The sequence below is a fragment of the Diorhabda carinulata genome, chromosome 6, assembly GCF_026250575.1.
Source record: "Diorhabda carinulata isolate Delta chromosome 6, icDioCari1.1, whole genome shotgun sequence".
NCBI classification, from domain to species: Eukaryota; Metazoa; Arthropoda; class Insecta; order Coleoptera; family Chrysomelidae; genus Diorhabda; species Diorhabda carinulata.
Window position 1 is genome coordinate 13324982 of NC_079465.1, and position 22267 is coordinate 13347248.

General features: G+C 31.9%; 4 protein-coding genes across 5 annotated transcripts; 1 reads left to right on the top strand and 3 right to left on the bottom strand.

The window, feature by feature from the left end:
• Nucleotides 1-1592: 1592 nt before the first annotated feature.
• On the bottom strand, nucleotides 1593-4431 carry LOC130895233 (zinc finger SWIM domain-containing protein 7-like). Its single transcript, XM_057802438.1, has 2 exons — nucleotides 4312-4431; nucleotides 1593-3040 (listed from the first exon to the last, which is right to left on the bottom strand). Exons 1-2 carry the CDS (start codon nucleotides 4394-4396, stop codon nucleotides 2688-2690), a joined length of 438 nt encoding a protein of 145 aa, XP_057658421.1. The 5' UTR covers nucleotides 4397-4431; the 3' UTR covers nucleotides 1593-2687.
• A 127-nt stretch (nucleotides 4432-4558) lies between these two features.
• Nucleotides 4559-5465, bottom strand: LOC130895232 (peptidyl-tRNA hydrolase 2, mitochondrial-like). Its single transcript, XM_057802437.1, has 3 exons — nucleotides 5156-5465; nucleotides 4936-5098; nucleotides 4559-4859 (listed from the first exon to the last, which is right to left on the bottom strand). The coding sequence occupies exons 1-3, from the start codon at nucleotides 5300-5302 to the stop codon at nucleotides 4654-4656; spliced, it is 516 nt and encodes a 171-aa protein (XP_057658420.1). The 5' UTR covers nucleotides 5303-5465; the 3' UTR covers nucleotides 4559-4653.
• A 134-nt stretch (nucleotides 5466-5599) lies between these two features.
• On the top strand, nucleotides 5600-11801 carry LOC130895230 (alpha-ketoglutarate-dependent dioxygenase alkB homolog 7, mitochondrial). 2 transcript variants are annotated; one of them, XM_057802431.1, is made up of 4 exons: nucleotides 5600-5767; nucleotides 6038-6231; nucleotides 6345-6518; nucleotides 11473-11801. In XM_057802431.1, the coding sequence occupies exons 1-4, from the start codon at nucleotides 5677-5679 to the stop codon at nucleotides 11731-11733; spliced, it is 720 nt and encodes a 239-aa protein (XP_057658414.1). In that variant the 5' UTR covers nucleotides 5600-5676; the 3' UTR covers nucleotides 11734-11801. The 2 variants fall into 2 exon arrangements, with proteins under 2 accessions (XP_057658414.1, XP_057658415.1); XM_057802432.1 differs by having other exon boundaries at nucleotides 6345-6413.
• Nucleotides 11802-12879: 1078 nt separating this feature from the next.
• LOC130895221 (uncharacterized) lies at nucleotides 12880-17663 on the bottom strand. Its single transcript, XM_057802412.1, has 2 exons — nucleotides 16507-17663; nucleotides 12880-16422 (listed from the first exon to the last, which is right to left on the bottom strand). The coding sequence occupies exons 1-2, from the start codon at nucleotides 17630-17632 to the stop codon at nucleotides 13061-13063; spliced, it is 4488 nt and encodes a 1495-aa protein (XP_057658395.1). The 5' UTR covers nucleotides 17633-17663; the 3' UTR covers nucleotides 12880-13060.
• Nucleotides 17664-22267: the final 4604 nt, after the last annotated feature.

Sequence of the window (22267 nt, forward strand, 5' to 3'; positions counted from 1 at the left end):
ATCGACTCAGATCTTATCCTTGTTTTAAAATTTGTTTCATCAATAAATAAAAAACTTGACAACTGTTATTAACCTTCTTACCAACGTAGTCGCCGACCTCTATATTCTTTATAGATTTAATTTTACAATTCGTTTTTAATAATATGCATATATATATATAATATATACATATGTATCTATTTGGTTAATTATATTTTACTTTGTGTTTCATTATTTCCAGACTGTATAATTTTAGTATGACTAGTACCATTGTATAAAGAATAGGATAGTTCTAACTATACTAATATTTTAAACATAACGAGATAAAATATACTAAATGTTTCATAATACAATATCATACTAATAATTCAATTAATGACACTGTAGAATTCTTGAATTGTGCAATATGTCCTTTCTTGAAGAAATGCCGTCGTCGATATTCGGAACTTACTAAATCTATTTGTTGCTTATAATACTAAAGATACAAAGATGATAATTTTTTAACATGAAGGTTCTAATAGGGCAGAGATCGGTTGGGCAATAAACATCTTATGGCATTACCTAATACTTGGACTTTCAGTTAAATTGTAAACAGAAGGATTTCAATATAGAGTAGGGTGAGTTAAAATTTTGTATTTTCAATATAATATGAGGTTATGAAGTACATTATGAATAAATTGAAATAAATGAATGTAAATTAAAAAATGTTAGATTTTGACATTATTCTTCATAACAGTAGCTGGATCAATGCTACCGGCACGTTGACATTAAAAAGATTGTGTATTCATTTACCAAAAAAAAAAGAAAGAATAAGAAACATACAAAATATATTGGTTGTTCAGTTATGCTGAATTATTGATAATTTATCATTTTTTTTTAGTTTGTCTAGTTTTTAATGAACTTGAAAAAGTTTTACATTTGAAAATCTGAGTTCGCAATAATAAATTGAAAATGTATTTCCTATGACTACAACAGATTGCATTTGTTGCATACCCCTCGGGGAGAATTGTTTCTATTTTTCCAACAATTTTCTTTTTCAAATTTAATATTATTTTATTATCTGAAATTTTCCTTATATTTTTCTCGAAGCTATTAAGTATTATCATAGTGAAATTTTTCAATAATGTTGGAGTTTTCAATGCACACTTATCATTTAAATAATAATTCTTATAGAATATAAGAAGCTCTTGTCCATCGTTTATGTGATCAGAAGCTTCTAAACTGACTTTACAATCTTTGCAATCGAAGCGATCTAAACATTTTTTGATTAAATAACCCCCAAAATATACTACAGAATAATTTTCTAACGTCGCAATATCATTTGAATGTACATCGGAAGAAATTGAATAATGACAGGGCAGTTTTCTTTCGAGATAGTAACCATGGGGATTTCATCTTATATCGTAATTGCATATTCACAAGAGATTTTGTAAAATTCTTGAGAGTTCCTTCTCCATACAAAACGTTTGCAGAGAGTTGCGTTTTCATAATTCTCTTTTTTGTAGCTCTCAATTGAGTATTCAGATTATTGACATTTTATAGGTTAAGTTTACTTATATTTTTCGAAGACTGCTCTACACCAAAGCTTTTTTATATTATGTATTTGTCCTCGCTTTCAACGTGTTTTTTTATAATAAAAGTTTTATTTTGTTTGTATTTTATTCGTATTATGGCAAATTCGATTGCTTTATTGCTAAGCAACCATGACATAACTCACCATATCATGATTATTGTCTCGGGAATAATGAATGAAATCCTAATTAATATCCTAATAAGCAATTAAACTCCATTTTTTTAATTGAGTTTGATAGTGTGTTATTTTGAACTTTGATGGTAAAGGTAAAACAGACACTAAATTATCACAATGTAAGGTATATAATAGAACATCCTCAACAAGACTATAGTGTTGAGATGTTCTTGTAAGCCAGCGATATATTCAATAAATTAGTTTTTGAAGTAAAACATATAAAAATACAAATAATATAAGTTTAATAATAGGATTCTTTAAATACAAATATAAAAAAATCAACCTAACTAGGATATGTTAATAAATAATTAGGAAACTACATTGTTAATGGTCAATATAAATATATTGATAAATAATAATATACAATTAATATTATATATTATTAAATACTTTTGCCAGATGGCGGTTGTTTCTGTGTGAAAATAATTCACAAATGTAGTACTCAAGTTGTAACTTAATTCTCATCCATATTAGTATGACCCACATTGAAAAATAAAAATGCAAATTGAAACCTTGTTAATATATAATGTGAACCATATATTTGTTTGTCTATAACGTTTAGATGGCCTACGTAATGAAATTCGTTAATCCGAGTGCCCCGATGTAAGCCACTAAATTAATATAAGGTTTTCTCTTCCTAATTAACAAAGTTTGGGACAGAACCTATTAATTTACTGACTTCAAAATTTTATCACTATAATATTTGATGCAACAAAAATAGTTATATTAGATTTGTCTGATTTTAAGTCTTAAAAGATCTTTTGAAATTGGCATATTGATAATTTCGTCAAAAATATTTATTCAATAGAGTCTGATCTTCACAGCTAAATTTGATCGAGGGGGATGATTCACTGACTGGAACTACAATTCATAATGATTTAGCAGGTATGAATATCTTATGATTAAGTCATGATAAATTTAATTATTATTCAATTTAAAATAAATATATTAACAAGTGAAACTATTCCCTGTCAAGACAATTTAATTGCTCATTTAAAAAATCCACCAACTGAGATCCAGTAACAGTTTCTTTAACTACATGACCTGTTATTTCACCTAACTTCACGGCCAAAATGTGCTTACATGTTATAGCATTCTTCAACTCTAAGACTTGTGAACGGAAAATATTACAGTTACAAAAATTGATGTTGTCAAATATGGAATACTGCTCATGTTTAGTAATTATTTTAAATATGCTCCTTGAGTCATCAGTAAGACTATATTTTATAATTTTGCATTTCTCCAATAGTTCTGTAGCATCTACTAAATGTTCTCCAAAAAATGAATGAAAAACTTCCAGATCTTGTTCACTAACTGAAAATAATAAATAAACATGGTAATGTTTTTTGTAAAAAATGTGATACTAGTGTGTTGAAAGAACTTTCTTTTATAAATTTAATATATTAGTTCAAATTTAGCAAAATGTTTTCATATTGCTATTCTGAGTAATCTAAAAAATTGTCAAAATCAGCTGATGCCCATTTAACAATACCCGCCTTGCGGTAAACAAATGCTTTTGTCGTAAGTTTTTGTGTGGTTTGTCACTCATTTGTTCGATTTTAGACATTATTTTCAGTTTTATTGCGAAATTGCTTCTTAGAGTGTTACAACTAAAAGAAGTGCGAAAGTGGCTTTGACATATTTTTTCCACTATGCAGTGTTTTGCCTAATGTAGGCAAGCTCTAAATAAAGTATATTGGAAATTTGTGGAAAATGAGTATGATTCTGACTAAAGCTCTTTAGCCTCTTTACATCTAATGAAAAGGGGTTAATTCCATCTAAAGCTTAAAGTTTGTCCTTGTACCTTTCATCTGCCACTGGGTTGTCACTTTGCAACCTTAAAAAGTATTCACTCATGTTTCATAAACTTAAATGCAAAGATAAAAACTAAGGTCCAAAAAACTCCCGTAATTTAAGTACAAAACAAATACAAGTTTCTTAAATTTTGTAAGTTGCTTGAAAGCTTTCTTTGCATATTTAGGAAACAAACTTCGAAAATACTCAACTTTATTTGCATTGTTTCACTGAAACAGATCTATTATGTATCTAGGGATTCTTTCTAACACTAACAAAAAGAAAAAAAGCAAAACAAAACCACTCTTACTACATTATGTTACTAGGAGTAGAAAGCTATCATTATTGTTGAGCCCTGATTCTTGCACTGCCAAGGCGTTAATCGAGGCTGTGCAAACTGAGAGAAACATATAATGGGTCTTCTGCCCAAGTGACATATACTATTTTTTCTTCAAGCGTAAAAATAATACATTGAAATTCTTCTTCTTGAGGCATTTTTACAATACACTTTTCAAAACTGACAAACATCAATGTAAATAAAAATCAAATGGCAGTTCCTGCCTAATTAGTTACAATGCCCATAAGATGTTGCTATCGTTTCTCATTATTTTGTTACTAGTACAATAATGGGCGACCATTACTGCCGAAAAGAATATAGATATTATTATACGCTTTAAGAAAAAATCAACTATTTACCCCAAATTCGCTTGACGTAGATCAGCTGCTTTTTCAAATTGCTTAATTGTATGCAGTATGAAACATAATGAAAGTATCTAAATTATTTAGCTTACAGCATCCTGTCACTGAATAGGATATTTCCACTTCTTTTAAATAATCAAATGCTAGGTTTGGAACAAAGCTTGGTTCTAAATTCATAATAAATTATCATAGTCCATATATTTAATACTATTAAATATATGATTTTTCAGACATTTGAATTTTCATAACCTCACTTTTCAGTAAATGTTGTGTCTAGCATTGCTAGGGTCGGCAACTTAGTTTTCAAAACTATTAGCGAGCTTATCAGAAAATCAGATATTATATCACAGATTTTATTTCAAAATCATTTGAAAAAATGCCATCAATACATTTTCCACGAATTATTATCTATGACATATCAGTCAATGTTTGTACTAATATAATTTCAAGTGCCCTGTCACTTTATCCAAGGCACTTTTGGGTGCTGGACCTATAGCAATTACTGTCCTGGATCCAGGAGCAACCTGTGTTTGGCCAGCATCTCTTATGATACTAGATAAAATATTCTCCGCCTGTGCTGCTTTATGTAATGTTAGTAGTTCTTCTTCAGAATCTACACGGACTGCTATCTTTGTACCTCCTATAAAGTTAAAAATAGCATAAGAATTTGCCACTAATTTTATTTTGGAGCACATAGAGCATTTAATACAACTTACCATATCTTAGCCACTTTTTTAAAAGAATTGGTCGTTCTTTGAGAGATTTGGCATATGCAGCTACTGCTGCATGTCCACATTGTGCTGCTACTTTTCCTTTTTGCATTTTTAAATCATTTCGTACACCCATTATTAACCTATACTCATCTTTGGGATCCTCAAACTAAAATTATTCTAAAATGAACAACATAATTAAAACTCACTTCAACATTTTTCTAACCTCATATCTTTCCTCCATTTCATTTTTCCATATATCATCACTGGATCTATGTTTTGGTTTAAATCTTAATATAAAATAAGCTGAAGTTACTCCAATTCCTATTCCTGCACTAAAAATTGTTAATGAACTACTGGTAATTATTCCCATATTTCTATCTTAAAGATTTAGATATTGTGACTAATGTTCCAATCTATTTATTCGGAAAAGAAACTTCGTCTTCTGTTAGGTGTAATACAAATAATCTACTAGCTGTTTGCATAATGGATGGAAATATGTATTTAGTTGTTTCTCTAACAATCTTCAATAAAGTACCTTATGCTATAATCATTGGGTCAGAATAAACAGTATAAAGAGCAGAGCAAACAATTGCTAAGATTGAAATCGAATAGCTTACGGTTTTGAAAATTATTACAGGGAAATACTAAAAAAAAAGAAGAATGAGCATTTAACCTCTCAAGTTCAAAAGTTAAAAATGATATATGTTAAATTAAAGTAGATAAAATTTATAAATCTTTTAAAATATGCAAGTTTCTTTTTTCAGAAACTATTTAAAGTTTTTTCACTGCTATCAACACGTGCGATTTAATTCCCTTTTACAGGGAAATCGTTCTGGTGAGATATATAATCGTTTTTTAAATTGTTCAAATTTCTTCAACTCTTTATCTTAGATCTTTTTATATGTTTTTCTTGATGAATATTTTTGATTTTAATTGAAAACATCAATTTTTACTTGTTTAAACTTTCTATCAAAGAGATATAAAATCAAAAATATTTTATCAAAAAAGAAATTATTTAGATTTTCAATAAGTTCAATCAAGTTGTTTGAATTTCATAGAAGATATTAATATCTATTATCGCATTTGACTCTAAGTTGTTTCTTAGTACTGAATGATATACCATCCTACATTGCTCTGTGTCCCGAATTAACTGAAGAAAATGTAGATTTAGCTAATAATTTAATAAATAGTATGGTCGTAATTCCAAACTTTTTATCTGAAATTGACGAAAATTCGATTTTGGCTGAAATAGAGCCCTACCTTAGAAAAATGCGATATGAATTTGATCATTGGGATAATGTAAGTATTTAGGTAATTAAAATTAAGTTGAATATTCTACCTCCCAAATATTTTTATGATATTTTAGTTGTATTAGTTTATTTGATTATTTAATGATTTATTTCCAATTCTAGGCTATTCATGGGTTTCGGGAAACTGAAAGATTAAAATGGAATGAGACCAATACCGAGATTCTCAATAGAGTAAGGAAACTTGCATTTCCTCCAAATGTAGCTCAACTTAGGTTTGTACATATCTTGGATTTGGATAAAAATGGATATATTAAGCCACATATTGATGCTGTGAGAGTATGTGTTTTGTTGTTATTTTTCAAATCATACAAATATTTATCATCAAATCCACTACTCTAATCAGTAAAATCAGTAAACTAATTACTGATAACATTTTACAAAAATTTCAAGAAAAATGTCAAGAAAGAGCTGAATTATTTTTTTAAAAATGTACAGAAAAAATATTAATAAAATTGAGTTGAAATATCTTGAAATGTTGGTGATATTCATACTAACACACTGTTTACAATATTACTATCCCAAGGTCTGGGAAATCGGCGTGCTGGGATATAATGAGTATACATCAAAGGAGATTAAAATTTCCCAATCTTTAACCTCTGTCTTCACTTTATTGATATATTCTAACAAATTCTTCACCGAAAAACTCTCTGGTTTAATGAGTATTGTAAATAGTGCAGTGGCAAACTGCAAAAAAGTGGCAATTACTGATATAAGCAAGAGGATTGGTATGTTGGGCAGGCAGGGATGCCAAAAGAAAATTTTAGAAATCGGAAGCCCTTTGAAATTCGCCATATGAGGGACAGGGGGTGGATTTTTGAGGTTCCACCCCCCCTCCGTCAAAAAGTGGGGTGAGCAATTGTAACGTTCTTATGGTCGATTTTACATATTTTGACCCTCCTGAACATGAATATATCATTACTTTCAAGATCCGACCTCGAGAAGTGCCCAAAATTTCAAATTGAAAATTTCCCCATTTTCCGATTTTGGTGAAAAATACGTCAAAATAGACCAAATACATTTTTCAGGATCGAATTTTCAATACGATATTCGAGTAGTAGAGGTCAAATATGACATTTTAATATGTTTCTTATACGTTTTTTTAATATTTTCTTCTCTGCACAAAATGTGAGGAATTTTGAAGCATTACAAATAGTAGATATGGTGACTAGAGACCTCGAAGAATGAGCATCACTGCCCAACATACCAATTTTAATGCTTCTATCATTAATTGCCACTTTTTCTTTAAAATTCAAAGTTTGCCACTGCACTAGTACCTTGTCACTAGTACACGATCCCTCATATCTTTGGATATCTTGAGTACTGAATCCTAATAATTTTGAAAATGATATAATAGAATAAAATTTACAATTAATGGAAATATGTATGGAGCAAAACTATTTCCAATAGAAAAATTAATTTTACAAACTAGAAGAAAGAACAGCTATATTACCGTTTATGGTTGAACTGTTAGTAATCCAATAATGTTAAAACTCTATATCTTCCTAAAATTCACAAACCTAGGAGGGCAATGAGAACTATTGCTTCAACAATTTGTACATAATATTTCCAGATGATTATCAAAAGAGTTTGAAAACCTATCCATCTAATCAGAGTTTTTCAGTGAAGAAGTTGTTAGAATTTATGAATAAAATGAATAATACCGAAATTAATGATGGGAAATTTTAATCTCCTTCAATGTAAGCTAATTATTATATAATAACGTGCTGTGCCGATCCTGCACACATTGGGGTATCTGTACAAAGTACTAGCTACTTTAATAATTAAGAATAGTAATAGGCTACAATTTGATGTGTTTAGGAAAAACACCGCTTTGTGTAGGTACATCTTGGCTGCTTCTTTCCATTGCATCTGACATAAGATGGCTAGTTTCCAGTTCCTGGTACATTGTTTAATTCATTTTCCACTAAAATCGAATGGTACAATAAGAATAGGATTTTTTTTGAGGATGAGGCTGTACTCAACGGTTATGATAAGAGAATTGTAAATAGGTTAATTAACCTTCATAGGTTTAAGAATCCTGTCTGTGAAACCACCTATTTCGAAAATCAAAATGAAAAACAGAGAAAATGTGCTCTGGTACCTTTGAATTCTTTGAAAGAGATTGGAAGGAATCTTTACCAAAATGGTTTGTATATCCAGCAATTCATTGAAACAATTGTTTGGGAAATTCCAAGGATAAAATACCAGATTTTCACAAGAGTGGTATTTATGAAATTATCTGTAATGATTGTGTTTGGCAGACTAAGAGGTGCGTTAATTTCTGGTTGAAAGAGTACATAGTTAAAGTGAAATTGTTAAAAAATGTGTCCAATAACAAATTCTTGGATGCATTTGAGTTTACTTTAAATAGGGACAAAGGGCCTATTAACTCTATAGTATAATAGTTGAAGAGTGAATGTGAAATATCCCAAAGAGGTTTCCCACTGGAATTATTTTTCACAAGAGTGAGTATATTGGTGGGAGAAGTTGGTATAAATAGATGAGTCAAGTTAATAAGTTTAAGTGTATTTTCATTCTCTAAAGACGATAACCTGGCCATCAAAATGAGTATCAGACAGTGTAATTGTATTGGTATAGTGGTAGTATGAACAGAGTGTTTGGTAGAACTGAATGAGTATCTTTAGGTGTCTATTTTGCACTAAATATTTGTATTGAAAAAGAAGTACTTTATGCAATATTAAATACAGCATCATCGGTATAATGAAACTAAATATGAATTGGCATCTCAGGTTTGTAATGTTATGGCCAACTTTGAAAATAAATTTAAAAATAGAAAACAACAGGGCAATATTGAATTTCGAAATACATATAACTAAAACCAAAGAACTTGTTCAACAAAACAAACATCTCAAAATATTGAAAGCAGATAAATCTAATAAAACTGTTACTATGAAGTCAGAAGATTAAAATGATAAAATACTGAAATTATTAAATGATAGACAGGTTAGATCAAAATTAAACAGGATCCTATGAACTCGTGTCGAAAACAAAATAATCTCATTTGATCATGGAAAGAATGTCATCATCAGATGTAAAAAAATTGGAAATTAATATTACCATACTTATCAGCTCCAATTGAGAATAGCTTAGGTGAAAAATTATCAACATTAATTGGATTTTAAAATTAAAATACCAAAATTTTAGATTAAGATTCAACTAATCTTAATTATAAGTTTATATTTATATCACCCACATAGTACTAAGAATAATTCAATTCAAAAGTGTCCTGGTATTTCTAATCCAATATTTAATGTAGTAGAAAACTTCAAACTTTTTCCTAAAAACTCATATCCTTTAGATCTTTTGAAACTAATTTTATATTATACTCCATTGACTACGACGTGAGGCACAGCTGCAATATATAAATTCAGCTAATGCGCACGTGATTCGAGTGGTCGGTGGTTCGAGCGCACAGATTATATAGCAGGGTGCAAGAGGGTGTAAAGACAGTACAGTCGACTCTAGTTAATTCGAAACTCGAGGGACTCTTAGAATATATTACGAATTATCGAGTGTTTGAAATACTAAATGGTTCGAAATTTGTGACAGAAAATAAATAAAACTTCGAATTATTAAGTAATGATCAATTATTATTTATTAACTGCTATTCTATAACAATGTCAAAAGATTAGAGGTACATTCGTATACATACATGTATTCATTCATTCATGTATTCATTAATTAATCTTTCTCTCTGTTATACTGGTTTGCCTGAAATGCTTTTTCATCATTTTTGTTTTGTAGACAGAAGCTTTGTAAGATATCGGATGAGGATCTTACTTCCTTAACTGATACCTGTCCCAAAGGGATGTAACGTCCTCATCGTAATCGTTACTTTTTTCATTCGTATCTGTCGCAGATAGAGTTTCGCCATCGGTTAAGGAAATGTTCTATTGCTGGTTCTTCATCATCCTTAAGTTTTGGAAGATCTTTCAAGAAATCTGATTTTTTTAAGCCGTTGAGAATCGTTAGGGGCGTTAAAGCTCTCCATACCTTGTCAATCAGTAAAATAGCTGTCAGAACCGTGATATTTGCAGTTAGCTGCTTGTCGAAACATTCTAAAACGAGCTTAATAATTTCTTTGCGATAGAACGTCTTAAAATTATGGATGATCCCTTGGTCGAATGGTTGCAATTTGGAAGTTGTATTTGGCGGAAAGTAGAGTTCAACGTTGGACAATGTAGGAGGACTGCTGTGGACAATGCAATTGTCTAAAAATAGTAAAATTTACCGCTTTTGTCGTTTCATGTCTCCATTAACTGTTAAAAGCCAATTGTTAAAAAGTTCTCTCATCATCCAAGCTTTTTTATTAGCACGATAATCAGTAGGAAGTAAACTGCATCATCAACACTTCCACTTTCCCCACAAACTTTTTTAAACATAACTACATTTCTCTTTTTGAAATTAGTAAGCCATCCTTCACTTGCCGCAAAGTTTTTGATGCTTAGAGTAGACGCCAACTCTTGCTTTTTCCTTCAACAAGTTTCCGCTAATAGACAATTTTTGTCCTTTACACTGTCTTAGTTAAATGACCAGGCTTTCTTCCAAACGAAGAAATTCACCTTTAGTAGTTCTTTTCCGTACTTCAGCAGTTTGAGCAGCATTAATTTTCTCCTTGTCCTTATGGTTGTGAGAGTACTCGGAGGAATCAAATTCTTTTGCAACATCACTTTTCTTCTCACCTTCCTCTACTTCTTCGATTAACTTCTTCTTTTTATTTGTATACCAACGAAAGAGTACTGAATGATAACTAAACAAACCCATTCGTGGAAGTGTGTGTGTCAAATAGTCAAACTAATCATAACAAAAACAAAGGCTCGTGTAAGTTGATACAGATTTGAACTTGCCGTAAAATATTTTTTTGGGAGACTGACACAGAAACTGGCCTTCCCGTCTTGATCATCAGCAATAGAAAATTTACCTCTTTTGAAGCTTGCAGTCCAATTTTTCACGGTCGCATACGAAGGACATTGATCACCAAGGGTATTAAGCATATCTTCGTGAACCTGCTTACCTCTTAACCCTTTTAAATAGAGGTACTTGATGATTGCTCCAAACTCCAATTTTTCGATTTTCTCAAGTTATTGTTCGTTGCTATAGTAACGCAATATTTTGTTTATGCATGGAACTGGTCTAGGCTAACTAGATATCAATACATCCTCGTACTATTATTCAATATCTGAAGCGATTTCATTCAGTTTTTTTTCAGTTTTGTGGTGACACCATAGCTGGTTTAAGTCTTCTCACAGATAGTGTAATGAGGTTGGTTAATGATAAAAATAAGAACCTATGCGCAGATATATTACTGAAACGAAGATCTCTGTATATAATGAAGAATTTTGCGCGATTTGATTATACACATGAAATATTAAGTAACGAACGTAGTGTTTTTAAAGGAGAGAAGATATTTAAAGATAGAAGGATATCAGTGATTTGTAGAAATGAACCAGATCCAGCTTATAAAACATAGTATATAGTGTCATTTATTCTAAATTGTTATGAAGTATTAAACTTTGAATAAAAAAGTTCCAAAATGGATTTTTTGTTTTATTTAGAAAATGAAATGACCAATAAGGCTCCCATCTATAATTTATTTAGGTAGGTGAAGTGATCGTGAGAAGTGTGATAGGGATAGAAATCTTTTTCATCTAATTACGTATGAAGGAACAGCTGACGCTTATAATAAATGTGATGGCTGCATGGAAACACGGACAATTCAAACGTTACTTTATACAAGTATAATTGTAATTTTGTTTTTAAAAAGAAACATTTAATATATAACTGGCGCAGACAGTAGCATACGCACGGGTTTCGGAAGTGGTGGTTCTTCTTTTCCTTGTAACTTATCCTCTGCGTATATACTCGTAATTACGTGATTAATGAATATTCTAAAGCGTTCTCTGAGTATTCTAGATAATCCGACTATGTTAAAAGAATAGTATTGATTATGAAAGCAGCGTACGACAAGGGGCAAACAAGTTGACAGTTATTTGGAATAACGTCAAAATTCAATTAATAAAATTTGATTTCTGTGATCTTCGAGTTGATTTTTTTAATAAAAATCTGTTAATATATGAAAGATAATTATCTTTTTCTAATTACAGATTGCTGCCATAATTATAACATATAAATTATTCTTAACACAAACAGGAATCAATATTTACTTGTGAAATTATCATCATCGTAAGAATTATATAAATAAAAAATATTCAATTTATACCTTTCCGACTATTATTCAACCAAGCAGTTCCATTGACAGATTTCAAAAATAATATTTTATATGATACTAGCTGACCCGGCCACGCGTTGCTGTGGCTGAAGTTTTTGTTATATTACATTATAGTAAACAATCTAAGAGGAACGATAAAAGAACATCAGACACGGAGTCCACTATGCTTATTTACACAGATGGTATTTGAAAAAAAAAAATGGTGATCTCCTTATTTGACTTTCTACTACTATAACCCTTTAGTACAATGAAATTATTTACGAACAAAGACGAAAATGTTGATGGTGGTATACAAATTCACTGGATTGAGATTTGAAGGGGAAGTACGTTGAACACAATTAATTAAAATGTTCTTACACTTGATATTAAGCAGAAATCAATACAAAATAAAAATTTATCAGATTTATTATTTCCATTTAATTTTATAACAAATAAGTATATTACAGTATAATACAGTAAATAACATGTGACGCTTAAACATCATGAATGAGGTAGGCAAGGCAGACAGTCTTAAACTTTTAAACATTAATGTCTCTTTTTTTGAATTATAAATACTTTCAATTTCAATTTAATTTAACACCAATCGGTGCACAATGTTTTTGGTTAACCTGTCTTTAGCTAACACAAATAGATTCGACGGTTTCCCAACACGTGAACACGCAACATATAGTTGCCCATGAGAAAAACATGGATTTTCCAAATCTAAACCACAAATGGACATTGTTTGACCTTGAGATTTATTTATAGACATGGCGAAAGCTAAACGAATTGGAAACTGTAGCCTTTTGAAGGGTATGGTAGAATCTGATGGTATCATCGGAATACGTGGCAGCAAAACCACTTTTCCTTTAAACTTCCCAGCCAAAATGGTTGCTTCAAGAATGTTACCGGTGATCTTTTTGATGACCAAACGCGTACCGTTACATAATTGAGGCGGATTCAAATTACGGAGGAGAATAATAGGGGAACCAATCTTTAATCGAAGATTATGTGGTGGCATTCCAGGTATATCTAATGAATTTAAAAATTCAATCGGAAAATTTACACTTTCATTTTCATCAACAACAGTATCGATTGATTTAAAAGACATCAGATCGCCTGGTAACAACTGTTGTATCTGGAAGTTAATTTCGTCAACATCAACGTTTTTGGCTGCCAAAATCGCCCGTTGACTGAGCCATTCATGATTCAAATAATTATTCTGTATATCCGGGAAAATACTCTGAATCAATTCATTTTTATCCTGAACAACAGTGCAAAAATTGTCTGGTAGTTTAATGCATTGCGTATTTGGTTGCAGTTCTATTTTACCGTTCCCAATATCTAGTAGTTGTTCGGAAAATATTTGTGCTGATGGATCATTTTGCAATTGTACTCGCATATTTATGGTCAATCGAAGTGTTTCAACACTTCGCCATAAGAATGATTGTTTCAAACATGCATTAATCTCATCCGCGAAAGTTGAGCGAGGTATAACCGGTAAGGTCTGCCGGAAGTCACCAGACAAAAGTAAGATAACACCACCGAAAAGTCTATTATTGCTGTTTAAATCTTGCATAGTTCTGTTTAATGCTTCAAGTGAATATTTGTGTGCCATTGTGCACTCATCCCAAATTATTATAGAACTCTTTCGCAACACTGCAGCTATTCCACTATTCTTTTTGATGTTACACATTGCATCTGGTTTATTATGAACGTCCAATGGCAGCTTGAATGTTGAATGTGCTGTTCGCCCACCATCCAGTAAAGTAGCCGCAATGCCTGACGATGCTACTGCTAATGCGATTTTTTGTTGCGACCGTATTTTGGCAAGAATCAACGATATTAAAAATGTCTTACCGGTTCCACCGGGTGCATCCAAGAAAAAAAAACCGCCTTGTTCAGCAGCAACAGCCAGCATAATCCGATCATAAATAATTTTTTGTTCTGCTGTCAGTAATGGTTCACTGTTCATGATAATTGTTGCTAAACTTCCATGGTCATATTGCTTTTCTCGTTGTAAATCGGTATTGACTAAGTCGGTGGCTGGACGATTAGGTGATGGCATACCATAATGATTAAGTGGTAAATTTGAAATAAGAACACATAAATCCTCGATCAAGACCAATGCTTCATTGTACATCTCTGGTGTATAATCTATGTTTTGGCATTGATTTGTTTGTCTAATTCGGTGCAAGATGTCTTCTGTCATACAATTTTTATATTTTTCCCACAAAGTTTGTGCTTGCGAGGGATAACATGTCGTCAAAATAATTGCAAACAACTGACGAATGTTATTCGGTGTTGATGTCAACGCAGCATCAGCAAGCGTTAAGTCCCAATGGTTATCGTCTTCTAGCAATTGCAGTTCACGACATGCATCCTGGTATGTATTGAATACTCGACCATTAATTGTTCGTAAAAATTCAAAAGACGTTGGTCCGGGAACATTCACCAATAACAAACGTAAATAGAAGCACTCACGTTGCTTTGGATGTACCGTGTAAAGTCTCCCCAATGTCTTAGCTTTGAATATGCCTGTAATGGAAGGATGTGGTTTTCCTTGTTTCCGTGGCTCCCATTTTTTACTGGATTTGTTCCATGTGAAGTAACGTGGAACATCACCATACACCAATGTCTTCGCGAATTGGCCAAAAACATCAGGTTTTTGACACAATGTAAAAAATTCAGTTAGAGTCGTTTTCGGAGCTTCGAACGCTCTTTGGAGAACATTTTCTCCAGTAAAGTATACACGTTGACCGTTTTCAAGATGTATTGCCAGATGTTGGACAGCAGGATCTCTTTCGTGGATGGGAAAGCTGAGAATATGCCAAATAGCTTCATTGCTGCTAATGTATCTGCCCATTTGGTATCGTGCTATTTCGTCATTTTTATTTATGTTTTGTACTTCAAATATGGCCAAATCACTGCCTTTGTTTACATATTTACAAATATACTTAATTGATTTAACAGAACTGCAAAGCTCAACATTGATATGAGCTTTGTAAGTTTTTGAAAGTAGTGGTGAGTATGGTACCACCCACTGATTATCAAACTCAACTTGATTTGGAAAGTTCGGCAGTCGCATTGTAAATGTGTGGCCACCATTCTCAGTACTTCTGCGGCGATACATTGGATAACCATCAATATCCGTGATCGTGTCATTCGTATGCGGCTTTGGGAAGTTTTTTTTACATTTTCCATTTTCCATGCACGGTGACGTCATGTTGAAAGCACCGCATGGCCCATGGATCATGTGTTTGGTGACAATATCAAATAATTCTTGATCAATTAATGGGTCTGGAATTTCGGCTGAAATTATTTGATCGATTTCTTCAGGACGGATTCTATCTTTAAGCCAAACCAAAATGTGGGCATGAGGCAAACCTCGCTTTTGCCACTCTATCGTATACAGCCAACAACGTGTGATACCAAAAATTGAATATTTAACAATAAAATCAATTAAGGATTTCAATTTTTGTTTAAACACCCGTGCAGTTAAATCATGACGATGAATGGCTTGTTGTCCTGGCAATAGTAAAGTTTGTATCTCTTCCCAATTCGGATTACATGTGAATGTAATAAATAAATCCGGTCGGCCGTAATGACGTACGTAAGTCATCGCATCTTGTATGTATTCCTGCATGTTCCGTGGGCTGCCGATGTAGCTTGAAGGTAAAATGAAAGCATTACCGATGTCATTGGGATTTAAATTTCCATCGATGTTTCCAGCAACAGCATCTCGTAAGTGAATATATTCTTCCGATCGTAGTTTCGCCTGGTTGAATCGAAGGAATCGCAAGCGTTCGCTTTCGACCTTAGCATACATATCAACAATGTATTGATGGAACAGCTGACGATATCGAAGGATATAATTGTCTTGATGTTGTCTAACCATTATTCGGTGTGCGTAGTAGTTCATTGAGCTAACTTTTTTATTTCTGTAATCACCTAAAAAAATAAAAAATAAAATGCAATACGAAATTAAAATCTATACATACAGTAAGAAAATAAATAGATAATTGTCAAATTTACCGGTATTTGGATCATACTGTTTGATATTGAGGTGATATTCATCTTGTCCTTGCCAAAATATTAATGGATATTGTAGTGCATCATATGAACGGTGTAGATCCGAAATCGTACTGACAGTGTTGTCTCGCCGTGTAATTTTTATAGATCTTTCGTCAACTGGATCACCAACCATGATAACAGCAACCTCATCAACAGTTGGAGCGTTGAATCTACCAGCATGTTCACCTAATGGTACTTTGTCGGCTTTAATGACGATTTGATAATTGTCATTTTGCAGTCGTGGCGAAACTCTTTTGATCAATTGAATTAGTTGATTGTGATCTTCTAAAAAATTTTCCAATAATATCACAATTGCTCTTTCCTCTGCTTGTTCAATAAAATTATACAGGCACCGAGTCGTCACGCGCTCTTCACAATCGCCCATAAAATAAATTTGAAGAAATTTCGGATTGTTATCAGGCATTGGCATCAGTGATCCGATTTTATGGTACACCTGGCCTTGAATTTTGAATGAAGTTTCAAAATTACGTCCATCGGATGCACGATCGCAAATTTTAGTTGCCCCAAATGACGTCATTTGGAAGCAAGAATTAAATTTGCGTATCTTACGCAAAAATAATTTGGAATCATCTGAATTGCCAGTAAGAAGGGATAATAAAGGCTCCGGCGGAGCGGGTAGAGGTGACAGCACAACTTTTCCTGATGCGCAGCACATGCCGGCTGCTTCATTCCGAAATTTCAATGCCTGACAATATTGACATACTTTATCCATTCCACCGATAGCAATTTTTGAATGCGCTGAGTAGTTAATATCTGGTGCATATTCAAAGGCAAGCCGAACGAATGATGCACGTGTTAATGAGCGGCTGATCCGTTGCCTTTGTCGATCTAGTACTCGTACTGTAGCTATGTTTCGTTCTCGTGCCGCTCTTGTTCTCGTAATATTCTGTCGCAGACGTTCGTCACGCTGTTCTTGAGATTCTTGTGCACGACTTTCTGCAGTCCTGATTCTTTGAGCTGCATTTCTTGTTTCGATTTGTTCTGGTAATTGCTGAGCTCTTTCAACACGTTTGCGTCGTGCCTCTCTGGTGCACGCGTTATTCAGTTTAGATTTTTTCGGTGGCATTTGACATTATTAATTTTAACAGATAATTTTGACTGTCAAATAATAATGTCAAATGCCACCGAAAAAATCTAACCTCAACAACACGTTTGCGTCGTGCCTCTCTGGTGCACGCGTTGTTGAGGTTAGATTTTTTCGGTGGCATTTGACATTATTAATTTTAACAGATAATTTTGACTGTCAAATAATAACAGACGAATAATTAGCAATAAATTAAAATTGCGACTATAATTTGAGATTTAAACTATCCTATCTCTCAAGTTGGATCGAACTGCACATGGTGTGCAAATTTTATTATAATCGGTTAAGTGGTTTAGGAGTCCATTGAGGACAAACATTGTGACACGAGATTTATATATATTAAGATATTCATCTCACATAAATTTTTCTTCAATCCCCATATAGAGTTCAATACAAACAAAATAGGAATATTTTCACCTTCACGGCTTAAAAACAATTATTTTTCTGCCTATATAGCGCGACGAATATTGAACTACATCCGTGACGCCTATCGTCTGTCGATGACTAGCAATTCCAAGAGGAAAGCGTAATCTATCGATCTGTTTTGACTTACTTAGGTCTTGTCAGGACGTCGACATGTTTTCTCGTACACACTAATAAAATAAATAAAACAATTTCAGTGTTGCAAAAAAAACGTGGTTTTTGGAGGAGGTACCTAGATGGTTTGGGTGGGCATTTCAATGTAAGCAAAAACCGAGTTGATTTTTATTGAAACTGGAAGGATTAACGGCGAACTGATACAAATTTTAAGTGATCATGTCGTTTCCTGTTTCGAAAAATTCATCCTAATGCAGGTTCAGTACGGCAGTATTTACAGGTGTCAAAATTGTCACCTTGGATTGGCCAGTCCATAGCTCCTATAAAGTATTTATGGGAAGAACTTCAAAGGTTAATTTCAAATGAATTATTATTTTGACGATTATATTGTATTGTATTGTACTGTTAATTATAACCTTTTTTCATCTTTCAAGTTTCGTTTTCATTTAATATCTTTTCTTTACCAAAAATAATTACTTAATAACAAAATGGCCCACTCATTATTAAGCTAAGACTAATGGCTTTGAAATGTTGAAATCAGAAAAAGAATGGAAGCTACAGATTTTTGCTAGAGACTTTCGACTTCGAGCGTGATTTGAGTCGATTTTCTTGCTCACGAGAATATATGATTTATATTTCTTCAGCTATTACCTAAACTTGGACTTCGCATTGTTTCGGAAATTCGGGAGTTTCGACACCTTATGTGCGTAATACGAACATATAAACTCTCGAATTAGTGGAAAGAGGAGCAGGGAATCATGAATGGGTTGACGACCAATCTGTAAGTGCCTTTTTCTTTTTCCCTTTCTAAATCTCTATTTATAAGGATTTTGATATAGTTAAATTCTATTCACGCGAACAATTGCTTATTATGCATATTAATTTCAAGTAATTTTCATGAGTAATTTTGATGAAGTAATTATCGGAATTTCATATATAAAAATAGATATCAAGCATAATATTTACACTAAACCGAATATTGACAAAAATTTTATTAATACTTAAGAAATATAGTCTAGTCGAGAAGTGAGTTTTCTGCCAAAAATAGTTACGAGTCTCTTAAAAATATGGTCATCAGTGCATTGGATTCAGAATTTAATTCTGAGAATGGGGAATTTTTGAATTTATCCGCCGTTAAAAATTTCATTTGTTATAAACAAAAAACGAAGAGAAAAAACGGTCTCCGTTTTTAGCTATATTTTCAAAAATATAAAATAAATGAAATTTGAAAAAGGATCCTAAAAGAGGAAAAAAATTTGAGTAAAAAAAGTTTCGACTCCTGGAGTTGTAACTCCATTATTTATAATTTTAATTTAACGTTGAAAAATGTGCTCCGTGCGACCGTTTTGGTGCCTAGGCGCCGCGGCCAGGCAAATCACGCATTACAAAATAATTTTTTTATAACATTCAATATTAATTTAAAAATTTGAATAAATTATAGTGTCATCTAGACAATTAAAGGAATATAGTCCTGAAGAAAAAAAATTTTTAACTCGACTTTTGTTGAAGTTATGTAATTGTTAATTAACTAATTTTTCATAGACTTGAGTTTTCATATAATCTCTTATAAACATTTTAAAAATGAGTCTATAATTTTTTTTCTTTTGTAATCTCTTCTTATATAAATAATAATAAAGATTCCGTTGCAAAAATAATAAAAGTTTTTTCTTTTGGTTTAATGATTTTTAAAATTTATCAAAAATGGAAAAATCCGCCTTATGTTATGAAAATTTTTTTTGGCTATTTTGATATCAATATATTGCATTTAGTAGCTAGGCTAAAAAATTTTTAACGTTTATTGTTCAAAAAATTTTTATAAACAAATAGGCTAGTTAAATATTTTTAAAAAATTTTTTTGTCATTTTATAGTTTATAACTGTTTTTTTCATTTATCCACACCATTCAAATTATTTATTGAGGAATATTTTTTTTAAATCATTTACAATTCTCAATACTATTATGAAAAAAATTTTTTTTAATTGTTTATTTATTAGTTATTATAATAAATTTTTTATTTTATAAACAATTTATTATAAACAAATTTATATTTTCATTTTATATTTTTTCCGTAGCTTAAAAAAATTAAAAATACAGCCATGCGCATTAAAAATATTAAAAAATTCTTTTTTTATTTTTTATTGAATTTAAAAAAAAAACTTTTCCCTCAGTTTGATCAAAAGTATAGTATTCTCAAAATGGAAATCTGTCAATTGATGTGTATATGGGAGATATTACTCAATGAAGTATTTAGTTAATTAAGTGCAATGCAATGTTTGTAGTTATCAGGTTAGTGGGTTCCGCGATATTTTTTCAACGTTGAGTACTTCAGGGATGTAGCTCATAGAGTTTTTGGGTTTGAGGATTTCATTTAGAAGTTAAAGACAAATCTAACTATTTAAAAATAAGTTTTGCACGAATCGAATGGTGTAGACAAATATGTAGATTATGTTAAATGAAAGATGCAAATAGTGTCATTGATTAGTTAGTTTTTGCATCATAGAATAAATGATTCCAGTTCACTCGTTTAGCAACAACTGTTTTTGTTGATAGAGTGATTAAATACTGTTTTAGAAGTTCTCACCGTTTCAACCAATTTGTGGATAATTTCTAGGCTCTTAGAAAAACACTCAGTCTATATTTGATCTGTCATCTACTAATTCGTGTTTTTTGGGGGCTTAAGGGCGCTGTTCTTTGCTTTGTTTCCAGGTCGTTTCTGTCGACCGTTTCATCTGCTTTTTCAGGTTAACATCAGCTGCGCGGATAATCTTTCATCAATCTTCGTCCTTAACAAAATGCCTTAAGCTACCGAAATATTTGGGCTCTTCATATAATACTTTCTAGTAGGCCTACTAAAGTTTTGGAAATGTTTGTGTTGCACTCTCGATATACATACACAGGTAGGCTGACTTGTCGGTTCAAATTTGGCACGTATCGCGTATGACCTTACGGTGGAATCAAAATGTTTTCTTGGCCATTAAGATTAGGTTGGAGTTCTACGTATATACTGGCTTTTTGTGCGTTTGTGATATTTTTTGTGTTTAGCAGTTATTATACAGTTAACCTAATTGTTATTATTTTTTTTTAGAAGATTGTACTTTTTATTATGAGATCATAATGCCGTACATGCATACACTAATCGCAATACCAAAGAAACACGTATTAAATACCTTGGTTTCTAAAAAAAAGACTTAACGAAGTATTGGATAGGACCTTGTGAGGGTAGCAATAATTTAAAATATTGTAAATGAATGTCGTAACTCACAAAATAACACACTCAATTCCTATTTTTTCCAATAATTATACTTACTTATTTTATTTTGTTGTCGATTCACTTGTAGAATTAACACATCACTCAATAAGTCGTGTGATTAAATATTTTTTTTGGCAAAAATCGATTTTATTCATCTACTTCAGGAGCAATACAATCATTCCAACGCTTCTCTAACTTCTCGATGCCGTGCTTTTACCGGCGAGATTTTTTTAGATCAGCGAATAGACACAGGGGACCAGATCTGAACTATGCAGTGGATGAGGAAAAAATTTGAAGTGTAATTCGTTCAATTTAACCATCGTTGCTATCGACTTATGAATCCATGCATTGTCTTGGTGGAACAGGAACAGTGACGTTTTCTTTGATATATGAGGCTGTTTTTCCTTGATTTTTGCAATAAACGATCCAAAAATTGTATGTACTATTCACTATTGATTGTCTCTCCCTTTTGGAGATAGTCGATGAACAATATTCCATGCGTATCCCAAAATACTGAAGCTATGACCTTTCCAGCTGACTGTTGTGCCTTTGAACGCTTCAGACGTAGTTCATCGGATGCATTCCACTCAGATAATGATCGTTTTGATTCCGGAGTGAAGTGATGGATGCATGTTTACATATCGACTCAAAAAATCTGATTGGTTACGTGTAAACATAGACAAACACTGCTCTGATTCATCAACTTGTTGTTGTTTTTGATCGACTTGAAGAAACCAATAACCAATATTTTTTTCATCAAGAAGCAATGCTAAATTAACACACGAAATTTATTTGGATCCATTGTTTTATAAATAACAAAATAAGCTTCA

Excerpts from the sequence above, each read along its gene's own strand:
- LOC130895233 (XM_057802438.1), bottom strand. The coding sequence starts at position 4,396 with ATGAATTTAGAACCAAGCTTTGTTCCAAACCTAGCATTTGATTATTTA. Across the intron at positions 3,041-4,311 it reads CTATTCAGTGACAGGATGCT|TTAGTGAACAAGATCTGGAA; the intron begins GTAAGCTAAATA and ends TATTATTTTCAG.
- LOC130895232 (XM_057802437.1), bottom strand. The coding sequence starts at position 5,302 with ATGGGAATAATTACCAGTAGTTCATTAACAATTTTTAGTGCAGGAATA. Across the intron at positions 5,099-5,155 it reads AAATGGAGGAAAGATATGAG|TTTGAGGATCCCAAAGATGA; the intron begins GTTAGAAAAATG and ends GAATAATTTTAG. Across the intron at positions 4,860-4,935 it reads AAAAAAGTGGCTAAGATATG|GAGGTACAAAGATAGCAGTC; the intron begins GTAAGTTGTATT and ends TTAACTTTATAG.
- LOC130895230 (XM_057802431.1), top strand. The coding sequence starts at position 5,677 with ATGCAAGTTTCTTTTTTCAGAAACTATTTAAAGTTTTTTCACTGCTAT. Across the intron at positions 5,768-6,037 it reads TTTACAGGGAAATCGTTCTG|TACTGAATGATATACCATCC; the intron begins GTGAGATATATA and ends GTTGTTTCTTAG. Across the intron at positions 6,519-11,472 it reads CACATATTGATGCTGTGAGA|TTTTGTGGTGACACCATAGC; the intron begins GTATGTGTTTTG and ends GTTTTTTTTCAG.
- LOC130895221 (XM_057802412.1), bottom strand. The coding sequence starts at position 17,632 with ATGCCACCGAAAAAATCTAAACTGAATAACGCGTGCACCAGAGAGGCA. Across the intron at positions 16,423-16,506 it reads ACAGTATGATCCAAATACCG|GTGATTACAGAAATAAAAAA; the intron begins GTAAATTTGACA and ends TTATTTTTTTAG.